Source organism: Pezoporus flaviventris, unplaced genomic scaffold, assembly GCF_033815535.1.
Source record: "Pezoporus flaviventris isolate CSIRO_AGI_PZ_B2104156 unplaced genomic scaffold, CSIRO_AGI_Pfla_v1 ptg000001l, whole genome shotgun sequence".
Taxonomy (NCBI): domain Eukaryota; kingdom Metazoa; phylum Chordata; class Aves; order Psittaciformes; family Psittacidae; genus Pezoporus; species Pezoporus flaviventris.
This window is the reverse complement of record NW_026892549.1, coordinates 42,647,448-42,663,546: the sequence shown is the minus strand read 5'-3', so window position 1 is coordinate 42,663,546 and position 16,099 is coordinate 42,647,448. Positions and strand designations below refer to the sequence as shown.

At 43.0% G+C, this 16,099-nt stretch overlaps 1 protein-coding gene across 3 annotated transcripts in view; it reads left to right on the top strand.

The window, feature by feature from the left end:
- Window positions 1–16,099, top strand: part of TTN (titin) — a 253,359-nt gene that overhangs the window by 58,565 nt on the left and 178,695 nt on the right. For 2 of the 3 annotated variants that reach the window (XM_061454513.1, XM_061454512.1), the window contains 10 exons: window positions 6,209–6,490; window positions 7,096–7,374; window positions 7,482–7,763; window positions 8,308–8,586; window positions 8,712–8,999; window positions 9,205–9,483; window positions 9,585–9,863; window positions 9,962–10,240; window positions 10,346–10,633; window positions 10,766–11,053. The exons of the other annotated variant lie outside the window; for it this stretch is intronic. In XM_061454513.1, the coding sequence (XP_061310497.1) occupies window positions 6,209–6,490; window positions 7,096–7,374; window positions 7,482–7,763; window positions 8,308–8,586; window positions 8,712–8,999; window positions 9,205–9,483; window positions 9,585–9,863; window positions 9,962–10,240; window positions 10,346–10,633; window positions 10,766–11,053 (2,823 nt within the window). The remainder of the gene's footprint in view (window positions 1–6,208; window positions 6,491–7,095; window positions 7,375–7,481; window positions 7,764–8,307; window positions 8,587–8,711; window positions 9,000–9,204; window positions 9,484–9,584; window positions 9,864–9,961; window positions 10,241–10,345; window positions 10,634–10,765; window positions 11,054–16,099) is intronic. 3 annotated transcript variants of the gene reach the window in all.

Below are 16,099 nucleotides of genomic sequence, written 5' to 3'. Positions count from 1 at the left end.
CTGTCAGTGAAAGGTCAGTGGAGTATTGCTGTGATCCCTGCATTGTCACCCACCTGAGAAGAACAAGTTCCTTTTGTCCTTAACACCAGCTGTTTAATTCTGTTATAGAACCTGCCAAAATCATTGAAAAATCTGAAATGATCCAGGTAACAGCAGGGGAACCAGCCATTTTGGAGTACACTGTTACAGGCACTCCAGAGCTAAAAACCAAATGGTTCAAAGATGGAAGACCACTACCTGCCAGCAAAAAATATAGGATCAGCTTTAAAAATAACATTGCTCAGCTTAAGTTTTATGCCGCTGAACTGCAAGACAGTGGCGAGTACACCTTTGAGATATCCAATGATGTGGGCATCAGTTCTTGTACTACCAGCTTCACAGTGCTAGGTTGGTACTGACTCTTTGCAAACAACCCTGCTATTCTGCTCTGAGCCCAACAGAGCAGAAGCACAACGGCATGTTTGGTTTTCTCATTAGTTTGTTTCTTTCATATCTTTCACTCTCAACAGATCGCACTCTCCCTCCCTTCTTCACTAAACCCCTGAAGAATGTTGACAGCATCATTAACACGTCATGCCGCCTAGACTGCAAAATTTCAGGCTCTCTTCCAATGACTGTCTCTTGGTTTAAGCAGGACATTGAGATCACTTCAAGCGCCAAGTACACAGTACACTTTGCAGAAGGTTCTGCATCTTTGGAAATAAAACACCTAGATGCAAGTGATGCTGGGGTCTACATTTGCAGAGCCACAAACTCTGCTGGTAGCAAAGAGAGCAGTAGCACTTTGTTTATAAAAGGTTTGGCAATTTGTTTAAAATTTCTTGGAATTTTTTTTTCATTTAATAATACTTTTCTTCAGGCCATGTGTCTCACTCTTGACATTTGCTTCCTTTCAACAAAATCTAGAGCCACCCAGCTTCATTGTAGAACCAGAGTCCCAAGATGTACTGCCTGCATCAACCGTACGTTTCAAAGGCACATTTAAAGGCACAACACCACTGATGGTGAAATGGTTTAAAGGTGAAACTGAGCTGGTGACAGGAGGAGCCTGCTACATCATGACAGAAGCGTTAGCAAGTTACTTGGAACTTTACGCAGTCAAACCAACAGACTCAGGAAAATACACCTGCAAAGTCTCCAATGTAGCTGGTTCAGTATCATGCAGTGCAAACTTGTTTGTAAAAGGTTTGCATTCTTCTGTCTTTTAAACTTTCAGATGCTGGATTGACCCAGTAGCACTCTTTCCTGCTTTCTTTATCCTGAACACTCTTCTTAAACCCACAGAACCTGCTGCCTTCAAGGAGAAGCTAGAGCCAACCCATCTGGTAAAGAAAGGTGGATATGCTGAGCTGACCTGTGAAGTCACTGGTACTCCTGAGATTAAAATCACGTGGTTCAAGGATGATAGAGAGCTAAAAGAGAGTGACAAATATAGAATGTCTTTCACAAAATCCTTGGCAGTACTTCATGTTATAGAGGCTGAGCCTGAAGACAGTGGGGAATACATTTGTGAGGCCAGAAATGATGCTGGGAAAGATATTTGCAGTAGTGTCGTTACGATCAAAGGTGTGTGTGACATCCAGCCATGCAGTTTGTCTCTTTAAACTCAATACAACTTTATAGACTTCAAAAGTATGACTAATACAACTGAACTCTCTCTTTTGCACTGTAGAGTCACCTTATTTTAGCAAGGAGTTTCAATCCATGGAAGTCTTGAAAGATTCTGATGTGGTTTTGGAGTGTGAGGTGCTTGGCACACCTCCATTTGAAGTGTTCTGGGTGAAAGATGATAAACCCGTGCGGAGCAGTAAGAAGCACAGAATAAGCATTGAGAAATCTTTGATTAGCCTCCATGTTTTCAGGTTTGATGCTTCTGATGTTGGCGAGTATCAGTGTAGAGTAACAAATGATGTCGGGAGCTGCTTCTGCAGTTCAGAGGTTACACTGAAAGGTTAGTGCAAGGTGCAGAATGCCACTAGCATGCTTTTATCCCAGTGTGGCTTTCATGCCACACCATCATGCACCAGACTCATACTTACATGTCCATTTTCTTCCTGCCAGAGCCCCCACAGTTTGTAAAAAGGATAGAAAACATTAGTTCCCTTCGAGGGGGAACAGTTGTGTTTCAGGCTGCTATTAAAGGCTCCTTGCCCATCACTGTGTCCTGGCTGAAAGACAATGAAGAAGTGATTGAAGATAACAATATAAAAATGACTTTTGTCAACAATGTTGCCACTCTTCTGGTGAGGTCTATTGAACTGAAACATGATGGGAAATATTTCTGTCAGGCTAAAAATGAGGCAGGAATTCAGAGATGTTCTGCTCTGCTGACTGTCAAAGGTTGGTCCTACCCTGAGGGTTTGTGGTGATCTCAGACTGTTCCTTGGTGGTTTATACAGATGCTCTTAACACTCTTATCTCCTTGTTTACAACAGAGCCTGCTACAGTTGTGGACAAGGCCGTGTCAATAGATGTGACTGAGGGAGACCCAGCAACCTTGCAGTGTAAATTTTCGGGAACAAAACCTATTACAGCCAAATGGTTCAAAGATGGCAAGGAATTGGCGTTAGGCCCAAAATACAAGATCAGTGTTACAGATACTGTCTCAGTCCTAAAGGTGCTTTATGCAGAAAAGAAAGATAGTGGAGAATACATTTTTGAGGTTCACAATGACGTTGGAAGCAGTAGCTGTTCTGCCAACATTAATGTCCTAGGTGTGTATGAGCTCTCTTTTATCATTGTTTTCACATAAAATACATTTTATCCTGAGCTCACATCTGTGCAATCAAGGTTGAATTTCATGCTTTGTTTTTTTACTGTCTTGGATAGATCTCATTATACCACCTAAATTCACCAAAAAGCTCAAGAAAATGGACAGCATTAAGGGCTCTTTTGTCCATCTGGAATGCATAGTGTCTGGTTCACATCCGATAAGTATCCAGTGGTACAAGGATGGCCAAGAAATAACAGCAAGTGAAAAGCACAAATACTCTTTCCATGATAATACTGCATTTCTGGAAATCAATAAACTGGAAGGCACAGACAGCGGCTCTTACACTTGTGAAGCAACCAATAAGGCGGGAAGCAGCCAGTGCAGTGGGTTCTTAACAGTCAAAGGTTTGAGTTCCTTCTTTGTCTTGTGTTAGGCCTTTCATTCATAACTTTGGAATTCACCTGTATCAGAGTAATCTTCTTTCTTCCTTTTTACATGTTACAGAGCCACCATATTTTGTAGAGAAACCCCAGTCCCAAGAGATTGTGCCCAATGCTAGGGTTCAGTTCAAAGCACTGGTGAAGGGCTCTACTCCTCTGCAGATAAAGTGGTTTAAAGACAGCCAAGAGCTCCTCTCTGGAGCCAATCGATCTGTCTGGAAGGACGACACATCTAGTGTACTGGAGCTCTTCTCGGCTAGGACATCTGACTCTGGGAACTACACTTGTCAGATAAGCAATGATGTGGGGACTGCAACTTGCAAGGCAACTTTGTTTGTAAAAGGTGTGCAGCTCAATATTCTCCTCATTGTGCTTCTGATTTTTCTGTGTAATTTGGAGGGAGGGGATAGGAAACCCTTGTATTTCTTTACATCACCTGAATATTACAAAGCCTCACCTTTTCTGTCCACCTTCTAGAACCTCCCAGGTTTATTCAGATGCCAACTTCCGTAGTAGCTTTGCGTGAAGGACAGTCCACCACTTTCGAATGCCAAGTAGTAGGCACACCAGAGATCCACATAACATGGTACCTGGATGGTAATGAAGTGACTGACCACGCCAAGTACGGCATCTCCTTCATAGACGGTTTAGCCACTTTGAAATTAACTCAAGCCAGAGTGTCAGATAGTGGGATTTATGTTTGTGAAGCCCACAATGATGCAGGTAGTGAAAGCTGCAGTATCGAGCTGAAAGTAAAAGGTTTGTTTTGAACATCTTGGCATTTATGCCACATAGCTGGGGTGATGGAGTAGGGGAGACTTCTCCCCTCAAAATCATTCGAGGCTACTATTTGCCTTCTCTTCATTCCTCTTTGTAGAGCCTCCAACATTTGTTCGGGAGTTGCGTCCCACTGAAGTAGTGAAGGGTTTGGAAGCCATACTTGAGTGCGAGGTGACTGGTACTCCTCCATTTGAGGTGAAGTGGCTGAAGAACAATAAGGAGATGTTCAGCAGCAAGAAATATGCCATCTCCACCAAAGAATCAGTATTTACTCTTAATGTGACTAACTGTGATGTCTCAGATGTTGGTGAATATCAGTGTATTATATCAAATGAAGGTGGGAGCTGTTCTTGCAGCACAAGGCTCAGCTTGAAAGGTCAGTTCTTTAGGAAGTATACCCATAACATTATATGCTCTGGCTAAACTGTAGTGACTAGGATGACTTTATATTATCTCTCTTTCCCCCTTTCCCTTTCTATGACTTCTCTTCCAATCAAAAACCAAAACTTCACACCACAGAACCACCATCCTTTGTCAAGAAGCTGGAGAATGTCACTAGCATTTTGAAAGGTACTGCATTCTTCCAGTGCATTGTAGCTGGTGCTCAACCCTTATCTGTGTTGTGGATAAAAGATGAGAAAATACTAGAAGATGATGAGCACCACCATATCACCTTTGAGAACAGCGTGGCCACACTGGAACTTACCAATATTGACCTCAGCCACAGAGGAAGATACACTTGCCAGGCAAAGAATGAATCTGGCATGGAGAAATGTTTTAGTCTGCTTTTTGTACAAGGTGTGTACAAGGTGTGACCCTTCAAGCCATCCTTGATGAGTACTTGGAAAGTCAGTACCCTATCTATGTATCTAACTGTTATTTTTATATACTTTATATCTCAGAGCCTGCACAAATCATAGAAAAGGCTAAATCACTTAAAGTCACTGAAAGAGACCCTGTGACTTTGGAGTGTACTGTGGCTGGAACACCAGAGCTCCGAATAAGATGGTACAAAGATGGCAAACAACTCCTACCCAGTAGATACTACACAATGAGCTTTGAAAACAATGTGGCCAGTTTCAGGATTGAACCTGTATCAAAGGAGGATAGTGGTACATACAGTTTTAAGGTTGAAAATGACTTTGGAAGTAGCACCTGTGAAGCTGTTCTCACTGTCCTAGGTTTGTATTGTCATTTGGTGAATTCACCAATCCAGCAGGGAGGGAATGAAAAAATTATAATCTCTGTGAAAGATAGGCAAGAAGGTAACCAGTCTGGTTTTGCCATTTTTTTGTGTTGGGCAGATCAATCAATTCCTCCTGCATTTATCAAAAAACTAACCAAAAAGGATACTGTTCTGGGATCTTCTATCCAAATGGAGTGCAAAGTCTCTGGGTCACTTCCCATTACTGCAAAATGGTATAAGGATGGAAAAGAGATAACTGACAGTGCAAAATATAGAAGCCTATGCCACGAGAACACTATGTCACTCGAGATTGCTAACCTAGAACTGGCAGACAGTGCAAATTACATGTGCAGTATCTCTAATGTTGCTGGGAGCGATTCTTGCAGTGCCGTCCTGACTGTGAAAGGTTTGAAACTCTTTTGCTGCTTGTTTGTGATGGATGCTGGGAAAAATATCTTAAATCTTATGCTAACATAAGACTCTTATACCTCTTAATATAAATGCTGAAAACTTGGTCTCCATGCTTACCTTACTAAATTTCTTCATTCTTCCAATGAAGACATTTCTGATGTAACTGAATGTTTCTTTTTCTTGAAAACTGCAGAGCCACCAAGCTTCTTAGTAAAACCTGAAAGCCAGCAAGCCATCCCAGATTCCACAGTGGAGTTTAAGGCTACACTAAAAGGAACACCACCCTTTACAGTAAAGTGGTTCAAAGAAGACTTAGAACTTGTATCTGGTCCAACCTGTTTCATTGGGATTGAAGGGTCAACTGGGTTCTTAACCCTCTATTCAGTGGATACTTCTAGGAGTGGGCGCTACACTTGCCACATTTCTAATGACGTTGGCAGTGACTCTTGCACTACAACACTGATGGTAACAGGTGTGACTTCTTTCTTGTGTTACAGTCTTTTCACCTATTTCTTTTCTTTCCTTTTTTTGCCAAGCCCACCTCAGTGATATCAATACACTTTCATGTGAATTCCCTACCCTGTGTTTGCAACCCACAGTTCTTTGGTTCTTTCCCCTCCTCTTTTCTTTCCAGTATTAATTCAGACCTTTCTGACTCCACTTTTTCTGCTTTTTTAGAACCACCCAAGTTTGCTAAGAAGCTAGAGGCAGCAAAAGTAGTCAAGCAGGGTGACTCAGCCCGGCTTGAGTGCAAAGTAAGTGGGTCTCCAGAGATGAAAGTAGTGTGGTTCAGAAATGACCATGAAATTGTTGCCAGTGAAAAATTCCGGACATCATTCATTGACTCCTTGGCTGTGCTTGAAATGAATTATCTCAGTACTGATGACAGTGGTGACTACATCTGCGAAGCTCACAACCCTGCCGGCAAGGCCAGCTGTAGCACTAAAGTCACAGTGAAAGGTTAGATATCCTCTTATTCTCTTGACTACATCCCTTTTTTCCCCTGGTGGCTTTATCCTTTGAAAATAAACAAGAACAGGAGATTAATTTAGTATTTTAGGACTGACTTTTTCTTCATGTTATGTTTGTTTCTTGAGGGCCCCTCCCCCCCTCTGTCAGTGCCTGAACAACAGCAATGTTGTTCTTAATGCAGATGAGTCCTAAGTTAGGTGATCCCCAGGTTTATGACTGTCAACATCGAGGACAGATCATAGTGGGAACTGCTATATCAAGGAGCTGAAATACAAACTGAAAGAATAGACCCAGAGTAATCAGCATCAGTTTTACACCCTGTGTTTGAGACAACTATCAGATAAATGAGACCTATACCCTGTCTTCCAAGGACCACCCCTCTGTTCACCTTTTCTACAGAAGAGCTAAGAGCTCTGGATGCCAACTACTTGCAAGATTATTTCATAATGTGCCAAGAAAATGAGGAAAGTCTGTGCCCATTCTGCTGATTTTTCTCAGCTGTCTCATTGTGTAGAAGCTGGTATGAGTAAATGATTTGCTGGTCAAATAGCTCCAGGCTCCTTTCTAAAAATGTTCCTTTCTTCCCTTGTTAGAACCTCCTGTTTTTAGCAGGAAGCCCTCTCCAGTAGACATGCTCAAAGGAACTGAGGTTAGCCTGGAATGTGAGATTTCAGGAACACCACCATTTGACGTTACCTGGTACAAAGACAGGAGGCAAATCCGCAGTAGTAAGAAGTATAAGGTTACAGCCAAAAACTACCACACCAGTGTTCGCATTCTTAATATTGAAGCTGCAGATGTGGGTGAATATCAGTGCAAAGCCCAGAACGACATAGGAAGTGACACTTGTTTTTGCACTGTGAAGCTGAAAGGTAAAGTATTGACACATATGCCTTCTGCAGTGCTCCCAATGGCACTGCATTACTCTTCTTTCATAGACACTGTAAGTATTTATTATAACTGCCTATTTCTTCTTCAGAACCACCAAAATTCTTGACTAAAATAAACAGTGTGACTGTTGTGGTTGGTGAACCAGTAGAGTTACAAGCAAGAGTGGAGGGCTCCCAGCCAATTTCTGTGCAGTGGCTTAAAGACAAAGAGGAAATTATTAGAGAAAGTGAAAACACGAAGATCACGTTTATGGAAAATATTGCAACTTTACAACTTCTGCACACAGAGACAAGCAGTGCTGGAAAATACATCTGTCAGATCAGAAATGATGCTGGAAGTCGAGAGTGCATGGCTACCTTAAGTATTCTAGGTTGGTAAAAAGCATAGGTGCACAATAGGGTTGTTTTTTTTCTTTTTAAGTGAGGATCTTGGCTGTTTAGTGTCAGCTGCATGATGTCCTTATTCCCATGAGTTTAAAATGAGCAAAGCAGAGATTTCTTGTATCCCCAACAAGCAGTAGTCAGGTTCCTTATTTTCAGTTGTCCAAGGATAAGGGTGAGAGGAACCACAGGCTTCTAGATGGTTATGGGATCCAGTTGACTGAATTTCTGTCATGTCTTCTGCTCGTCTGCTTAGAGAGAGACAAACAGTTGTGTTTCTCTCCCAGGAGTTTAAAAATGTTTTTAATTTATTTTGGAGAGCATCTGAAATCTCCAGTTTAGGGCAGAATAAAGGGTGTTAAAAAAAATAAAAATAAAAAATATTTTAAAAAAGCTGAAAAATTCCCCAGCCCAAAAGCCTGGGATATCCCTAGAATCAAATGTGTAAACCCCATCTTAAAATGCTATAACACTTACAGCTAGTGCTACTTAATTTCTGTGTTCACCATACATGTTACCCATCTCTCCTTCTAGAGCCTGCAGTCATTGTAGAGAAAGCAGAACCAATGAGAGTTACTATAGGAGACGCCTGTACTTTGGAGTGCAAAGTGGCAGGCACACCAGAGCTTTCCACGGGGTGGTTCAAGGATGGCAAAGAGCTGACCAGCAGCCAGAAATACAGAATTACTTTCCTCAATAAAGTATCTACGCTTAAAATTATGGATGCAGAAAAGGAAGATGCTGGACTGTACACTTTTGCAGTGCAGAACGACGTGGGGAAAAGCAGTTGCACAGCATCAGTTGATGTTTTAGGTTGGTTGGGTAGCTTGTTTTCTGCCTTTTACAAAAACTTCCACTCAGTCATGTTCTCCTTTCTTTCTCCCATTCCTTCCTTCCTTTTCTTTCTAACCATGTATTTATTATGTTTTCTTATGCAGATCGAATCATTCCTCCTTCTTTCACAAGAAAATTGAAGGAAACTCCTTGTGTTCTGGGTTCCTCAGCATTGCTGGAATGCAAAGTGTCGGGTTCACCTCCTATTTCTGTGGCTTGGTTCCGAAATGGACTTAAGTTAGTCAGTGGGGAAAAACATCAAATCTCCTTTTCAGATAACCTTTGTATTTTGGAAGTGAATTCACTGAGTGATTCAGATGCTGGAACTTACACCTGCAAAGCTACCAACATAGCTGGTTCAGATGAATGCAGTGCTGTATTGACCGTACAAGGTCAGTATATGGTGATCAGGAAGCTCTCTAAGCTATTCTTTTCTCTTTTTCTCTTGACATTACCTATAGTCTTTTGTAAATATGCTTGGGGAAAATTATTGATGGGGAAAATAAAGATTGTGTTCTTTACCTTCATTAGGTGTGGAAATGCCAGGATTATGCTGTAGCAATCTGTCTTACCTCTCTTTTTCTCTTGTGTGTTTAGAACCACCTTCTTTTGAGAGGACACCAGAGGCTCTGGATGTCTTGCCAGGCACAAGCATCACTTTTACATGTGTTATCAGAGGAACCCCACCTTTTAAGGTGAACTGGTTTAAAGGGTCCAATGAGCTTGTGCCAGGAGACAAATGCAATATCTACTTGGAGGACTCTGTTGTGGAGCTTGAGTTATTTGACGTAACTCCTCTCCAAAGTGGAGAATATACTTGTCTAGTGACTAATGATGCTGGCAGGGCAAATTGTACAACACACCTTACAGTAAAAGGTTTGTAAAGATGGCGTCTCTCTATTTACCTTAAAGTATTGTTTCCTTTCCTCCATTAGTCCTGTAGTGCTCAACATTTGTGACTTCTTACCCTTTGTTAGAGCCAGCAGTCTTTGTGAAGAAACTGAGTGATCAGTATGTAGAGCCCGGCAAGGCCATCATCCTGGAGGGAACTTACACAGGCAGCCTGCCCATCTCTGTGACATGGAAGAAGAATGGCCACACCATCACTCAATCTCAGAAGTGTAGTATCACCACCACAGAGAAATCCTGCATCCTGGAAATACTTGACAGCACCAAAGGGGATGCAGGAGAATACACTTGCCATGTTGAAAATGAGGCAGGAAGAGATGTTTGTGGGGCTATAGTCTCTACTCTAGGTGTGTGCTCCCTTTGCTTCTTTTTCTTGCTTGTTCTTTCAAGTGTATGTCTTACAAGGCCTGGCACTATAATGAGCCTAAATGCTTCTCTTTTTCAGAACCTCCCTATTTTATTACACACTTGGAATCTCTTGAGGTGTCAGTTGGGGATTACACAACATTGCAATGCCATGTTGGTGGTACACCAGAAATCACTGTGTCTTGGTACAAAGGTGATACAAAACTCAGATCTACTCCTGAGTACAAAGTATTCTTTAAAGACAATGTTGCTACACTTATTTTCAACAAAGCGGTTAGCAACGACAGCGGAGAATATATCTGCAAGGCAGAAAACAGTGTAGGAAGTGCATCTACAAAGGCTCTCTTGACAGTTCAAGGTGATGATTTTATATTAACTTGCTACAAACTCTTTTTCTCTTACAAAATTACGTAAAAAAACCTGTTTCCTGGGGCATAATTATCCTTTACCTACTTTCTTCCAGAGCGCAAGCGACCACCTTCCTTTGCAAGAAAATTAAAGGATATCGAGCACCCTGTTGGATTACCCCTTAAATTTATGTGCCGGCTCAATGGCTCAGAACCCATTACTGTGGCTTGGCATAAAGACGGTGTGCTGCTAAGCGATGACCACAATGTGCACACATCCTTTGTAGATAATGTTGCAGTGCTGCAACTGGTGCAAACCGAGATGAGTCATACTGGGCAGTACTCCTGCACAGCCACCAATGCTGTGGGCACTGCCACCTCGAGTGCTAGGCTTACAGTGGCAGGTGTGTTGGCTTACAAAACTTTTGCCTTGACCATAGGCTACCCCTTCCTGTTTCATGCATGCAATGGTATCAGTGTGTTGGATTAGCTTTTTCATGAAGTATGAGTACTACATGGTTTTCTTGCCTTTCTAGAACCCAAGCAAGCACCTGTGTTTGACACCAAGCCAGAATCTATTGATGTGCCTTTTGGCGAAAGTGCTGACTTTGAATGCCATGTTACTGGAGCACAGCCAATATGTATCACCTGGTCCAAGGATGGTCGGGAGATCCGAACTGGAGGAAACTTCAATATTACATTTGTAGCCAACACAGCTCACCTTCGTGTGCTCAGAGTGGGTAAAGGAGACTCTGGCCAATATACTTGCCAAGCTAGCAATGAAGTTGGTAAAGACTTTTGCTCAGCCCAACTCTGTGTCAAAGGTATTAAGTCACCTTCATCTGTTCGTTTTTTTTTTACTTGAGTAAACAGACCCCTTTGTTACTGAGTTCCATCTTCCACCCTTTCCAGTTTGGGATCATTAGTTTTCCAGAAAGCAGACATGTGGTGGGTGACCTTCTATCATACAGCATGACAGTAGAAGCCTTCTGTACCTCAAAATCTCCAAGGGGAAAGATCCCCTTGTGAAGTTTTATTTGGTCATTATTTCTGAAACTACAGTCAGAGTGGTATTCACACATAGCAAATACTATGTGGAAAATGATGATACAGTAAATACAACTACTTTACATCCATAGGCCAGCATTAGTGACAATCAAATTTGCTAAGGATTTCAATTGGAGTTCTGAAATGCTGATATAATCTAGACTATGAATCACTCAAATTCTTCATGCAGAAATATGTTTTAAAGATTTGTATGCAAGTGAAACTATTCCTACCGTGTTTCTGTGGCTCCTATGGGTGAAGCGCTTGTCAAATCTTTCATGCTGGCCTGGCAATATTTTCACCTCTCAAAGGTAACAAAAAAAATTCTCTTGGGTGTTGCAATCATCCTTTTTGTGTTTCTATAGTTCCAGATGACTCATCAGCCTCCAGAGTTGGCAGAACATGGTTTTAGTTGTTGTTTTTTCTTTCTTTTCTCTGTCTTTCTTGAGAGGAAACTCTGGTTGGAGATACAGCCAACTGCTATAGCAAGCTTACTTTCTTGTGCTGCAATACTCTTGTGTTCCCCATAACTCTTTCTCAGCACTGTAGATTTCACATGGCTAACAGGTATACTGTCACTCTTTACATACTGTTCTGCAGAACCTCCCAAGTTCATCAAGAAGCCTGAAGCTTTGCGGTTCGTGAAGCAGGGGGACACAGTGCAACTTGAATGTAAAATCAGTGGCACACCAGAGATCAGAATCGTGTGGTACAAAAATGATCAGGCACTCCAGGCGAGCGACAGGCTCCACATGTCCTTTGTAGACTCCATGGCAATACTAACCATCTTGGATGCCAACACTGAGGATGCTGGTGACTACATATGTGAAGCTCAGAACTCTGCTGGCACAGCCAGCTGCAGCGCTTCAGTCACAGTTAAAGGTTAGCAGCACGGCTCCACACACTACCAGAATCCTTGTCTTCTGGGCCCTCTTCCAGCCACACATCCCCCTGGACAGGGAGCTGCTGCTATGGCAGTTGATGGCTGCTAGGGCAGTTTCTCTCCAGCTACTCTCACATTCAAATGCTGCTGTTTTTAAACAGCAGAGATGAGGCAGGAAATGATGGTGGGTGTTCAGCATTGTGCAGCCATTCTCTTGTCTTCTCCTTTAAGTCATTTACAAGATGAATAAGGCAAGCTTGTCAGACCGCAAAGGGAGCATGGACTAGGTGTTACACAAGCCATGGTGAGGAAGCTAGGCGTACTTTACAGCCATCCCTTCATCTCCTTTTTATAGACAGTGATGCTGGCAGGAATGAAATTTAAGACAGAAGAGGAGGCTGTGTTGCTGAACCTCACTGATGGTAGCTTTCATGACTGTAAAGAGGCGGGTGAAAGCTGGAATGTGGTCCTGGAGAGTGGCTTTTGGGGAGGGGCACTGAGCACTGACTCCAAACAGGTGCAGAAGCATCATATTTCTGCCCTTGAGGCTCTGAGTGCTGGGTTGGCTTGCTGGGAGATGGCAGGGACCCAGCATTTTTTAGAGGTGACACCACACATTCGGATATGGGTTTACAAGACTAAGTGTAGGCCCCCTTCCTGAATACCTTGCTTCCTATTATCCAGAAACCCACCCAGGGAAGGAGGCTCACACATTATATGTGATTCTTTTTTTATAGAGCCACCTGTTTTTAGCAAGGTGCCAAGCCCTGTTGACACACTTAAAGGCTCAGATGTTATTCTCCAGTGTGAGATAGCAGGGACTCCACCCTTTGAGGTTGCTTGGTTCAAGGACCGGAGGCAGGTCAGAAGCAGCAAGAAGTTCAAGGTGACAGCAAAGCACTCCATTGCCAGTCTTCATATTCTCAGTCTGGAAGCTCAAGATACTGGAGAATATCAGTGCAAAGCTATGAATGAGGTGGGAAGTGACACCTGCATCTGTCCGGTTAAATTCAAAGGTTTGTATGCTGAAGAATCAACAGCATCACCACCCTCGCTTCTTGATCTCCTGGGTGTCTCTCTTCTAAGCAGGCATGTATCATTAACCCTCTTCTGCCTCATTGTTTTTGCAATCAGAACCTCCACGCTTCGCTAAGAAGCTGAGTGACACTGCAATCTTCATTGGGGAGCCAACAGCCCTGCAGGCAGTGGTGGAAGGATCCCCACCAATTTCTGTTGTCTGGCTCAAGGACAAGGGTGAAGTTATTAGGGAGAGCGAAAATGTCCAAATGTGGTTTATGGACAACATTGCAACTCTTGAGATTGCCAGTGCAGAAGGAGCTGATGTTGGGAAGTACATCTGCCAGATCAAAAATGATGCTGGCATGCGGGAGTGCTCTGCCTTTTTACAAGTCCTAGGTGGGTATAGCCTGCTTCACAACTACTGTATCCTGCAGCTTGCACAATTGCCTTTACCAGCCTTTGTTTTCTGCATATGCCCTGTGCTCGCTGTTTTGCGTGTAGGTATCCTGGTGACACACTGACCCTTACCTTCCTATTTCAGAACCAGCACTCATCTTAGAGAAGACCGAGCCAATCACAGTAATGGCTGGCAATCCTTTTACATTGGAGTGCAAAGTAGGAGGAACACCTGAACTTATCACCAAGTGGTATAAAGATGGCAGAGAACTAAGGAGTGACCGCAAATACCAAATTACCTTTGTCAACAATATATCCACTTTGAAAGTCTTTTCTGCAGACAGGGAAGACAGGGGCTTGTATACTTTTGAGGTGCACAATGAGGTGGGCGACAGCAGCTGCATTTCTTCAGTTGATGTTTCAGGTCAGCTCTATGTCTTTGTAGTTCACACTTATCTTTAAAGAAAGCATTTTTCTTTTTCCCCTTTCCTTTCTCCTGAAAAAAAAAAAAAATATCCAAACACTTTTCTTTCTATTCTTTTGCCTTGTCCTGCTTAGATCGCCTTGTTCCTCCTTCATTCTCAAGAAAACTAAAGCAAACAAATGGGGTGCTGGGATCCTCAGTGCTTCTGGAGTGCAAAGTGTCTGGCACATCCCCCATATCTGTGTCCTGGTATCAGGATGGGAATGAGATTGTTAGTGGAGAAAAATATGAAATCTCATTCTTGGATAACGTTTGTGCTTTGAAACTGAATGCCTTGGATATCACAGATACAGGGCCATATACCTGTGTGGCAAACAATGTGGCTGGATCTGATGAATGCAGTGCCTTCTTGACTGTACAAGGTCAGTGGAAGGATACTACAGCCCTTCAACAAAATTCTTTTTCCCTCTCTCTTTCTTCCTTCAGGTTTCCCATGGTCTCTTTTATTTTTTTTTTCCTTTTCTCCCTCTCTCTTTTTTTTCTTTTTGGATTCAAACCTACTCCAGTTTTCCTCTCCCAGAGACTCTCCTATTAACATCTTTCTCCCTCTTCACTCTTTTGCATGATCTTAGAACCACCTTCTTTTGTGAAGATACCTGATCCCCAGGAAGTTTTGCCCAGATCAAGTGTGACATTCAGCACCTATATCAAGGGCAGTACTCCCTTCAAAGTGACCTGGTTCCGAGGCATCAGGGAGCTGGTGCCAGATAGCAACTGTTCCATCTCTCTGGACGAGTCTGTGGCAGAGCTGCAGCTGTACAACGTGGAGCCAGGCCACAGTGGGGATTACGCCTGCGTTGTCACAAATGATGCCGGTAGTGCCTCATGCACAACCCAACTCTTTGTGAAAGGTGTGTTTGTGTGTGCACATTTACACACAGGTATATCCCTTCATGCTCTGCCTGCAGCCCTGCCACATCTGTCCCTCACACTGTTGATCTATGCCTCCTCACAGAGCCTGCCGTATTTGTGAAGAAATTAAGTGATTTCAGTGTGGAGCAGGGGAAGTCCATTGTGCTGGAAAGCAGCTACACAGGCACCCCTCCTGTCTCTGTCACCTGGAAAAGAAATGGCATACCCATTGCTCAGTCTCCACGCTGCAGTGTTACAACTACTGACAAATCTGGAATTCTTGAAATCTTCAACAGCACCAAGAGTGATGAAGGCGAATACACCTGTGAGGTGGCAAATGAGGCAGGTGGAGATGTTTGCCGCAGCCTTGTATATATCTTAGGTATGGTGCACTCCAGATCCCCTTAAGGGACCCTGATGATGCTCTGCATCTGCTCACCATACTCTCTCTTTCCCTAGAACCACCCTATTTTGTCATACACTTGGACCGTGTGGAGGTGAAGGTTGGACAGCCCTTGATCTTAAAATGCCAGATTGGTGGTGCACCAGAAATCAAGGTGTCCTGGTACAAAGATGACACCAAGCTCAGATCAACACAGGCTTACAAAATGCACTTCAAGAATAATGTTGCAACACTGGCGTTCTCCACCATAGAGGACAGTGACATTGGAGAATATACCTGCAAAGCAGAAAACAGTGTTGGCTCCGCCACCTCCACAGCTCTGCTTGTTGTTAAAGGTGATGGGCCAAGGGCCACTCTTTCCGGGGGTAGTTTATAGGAACTCTTTGTTATCTACAGAAAGGGGTTCTTATTAATTTCAGAATTAATTAATTTTAGATTAGCAGGGTGGCTTCCTACTTACTGTGGTGATTATTATTATTTTGCAGAACGGCAGCTTCCCCCTACGTTCTCCAGAAAACTGAAAGATATTCAGGAGGCCGTTGGTGCCCCAGTGACATTTGATTGCCGCATAAATGGCTCAGAGCCTATCCAGGTGTCTTGGTACAAGGATGGGGTTCTCTTAAGTGACAGTGATAACATGCAATTAGCCTTCTTAAATAATGTTGCAACTCTCCAGATCTTGCAAACAAGTATGGTTCACTGTGGCCAATACACTTGCTCAGCCAAAAATGTTTTGGGGACTGCATCTTCTAGCGCCAAACTTCTCCTCACAGGTTTGTAGCTTA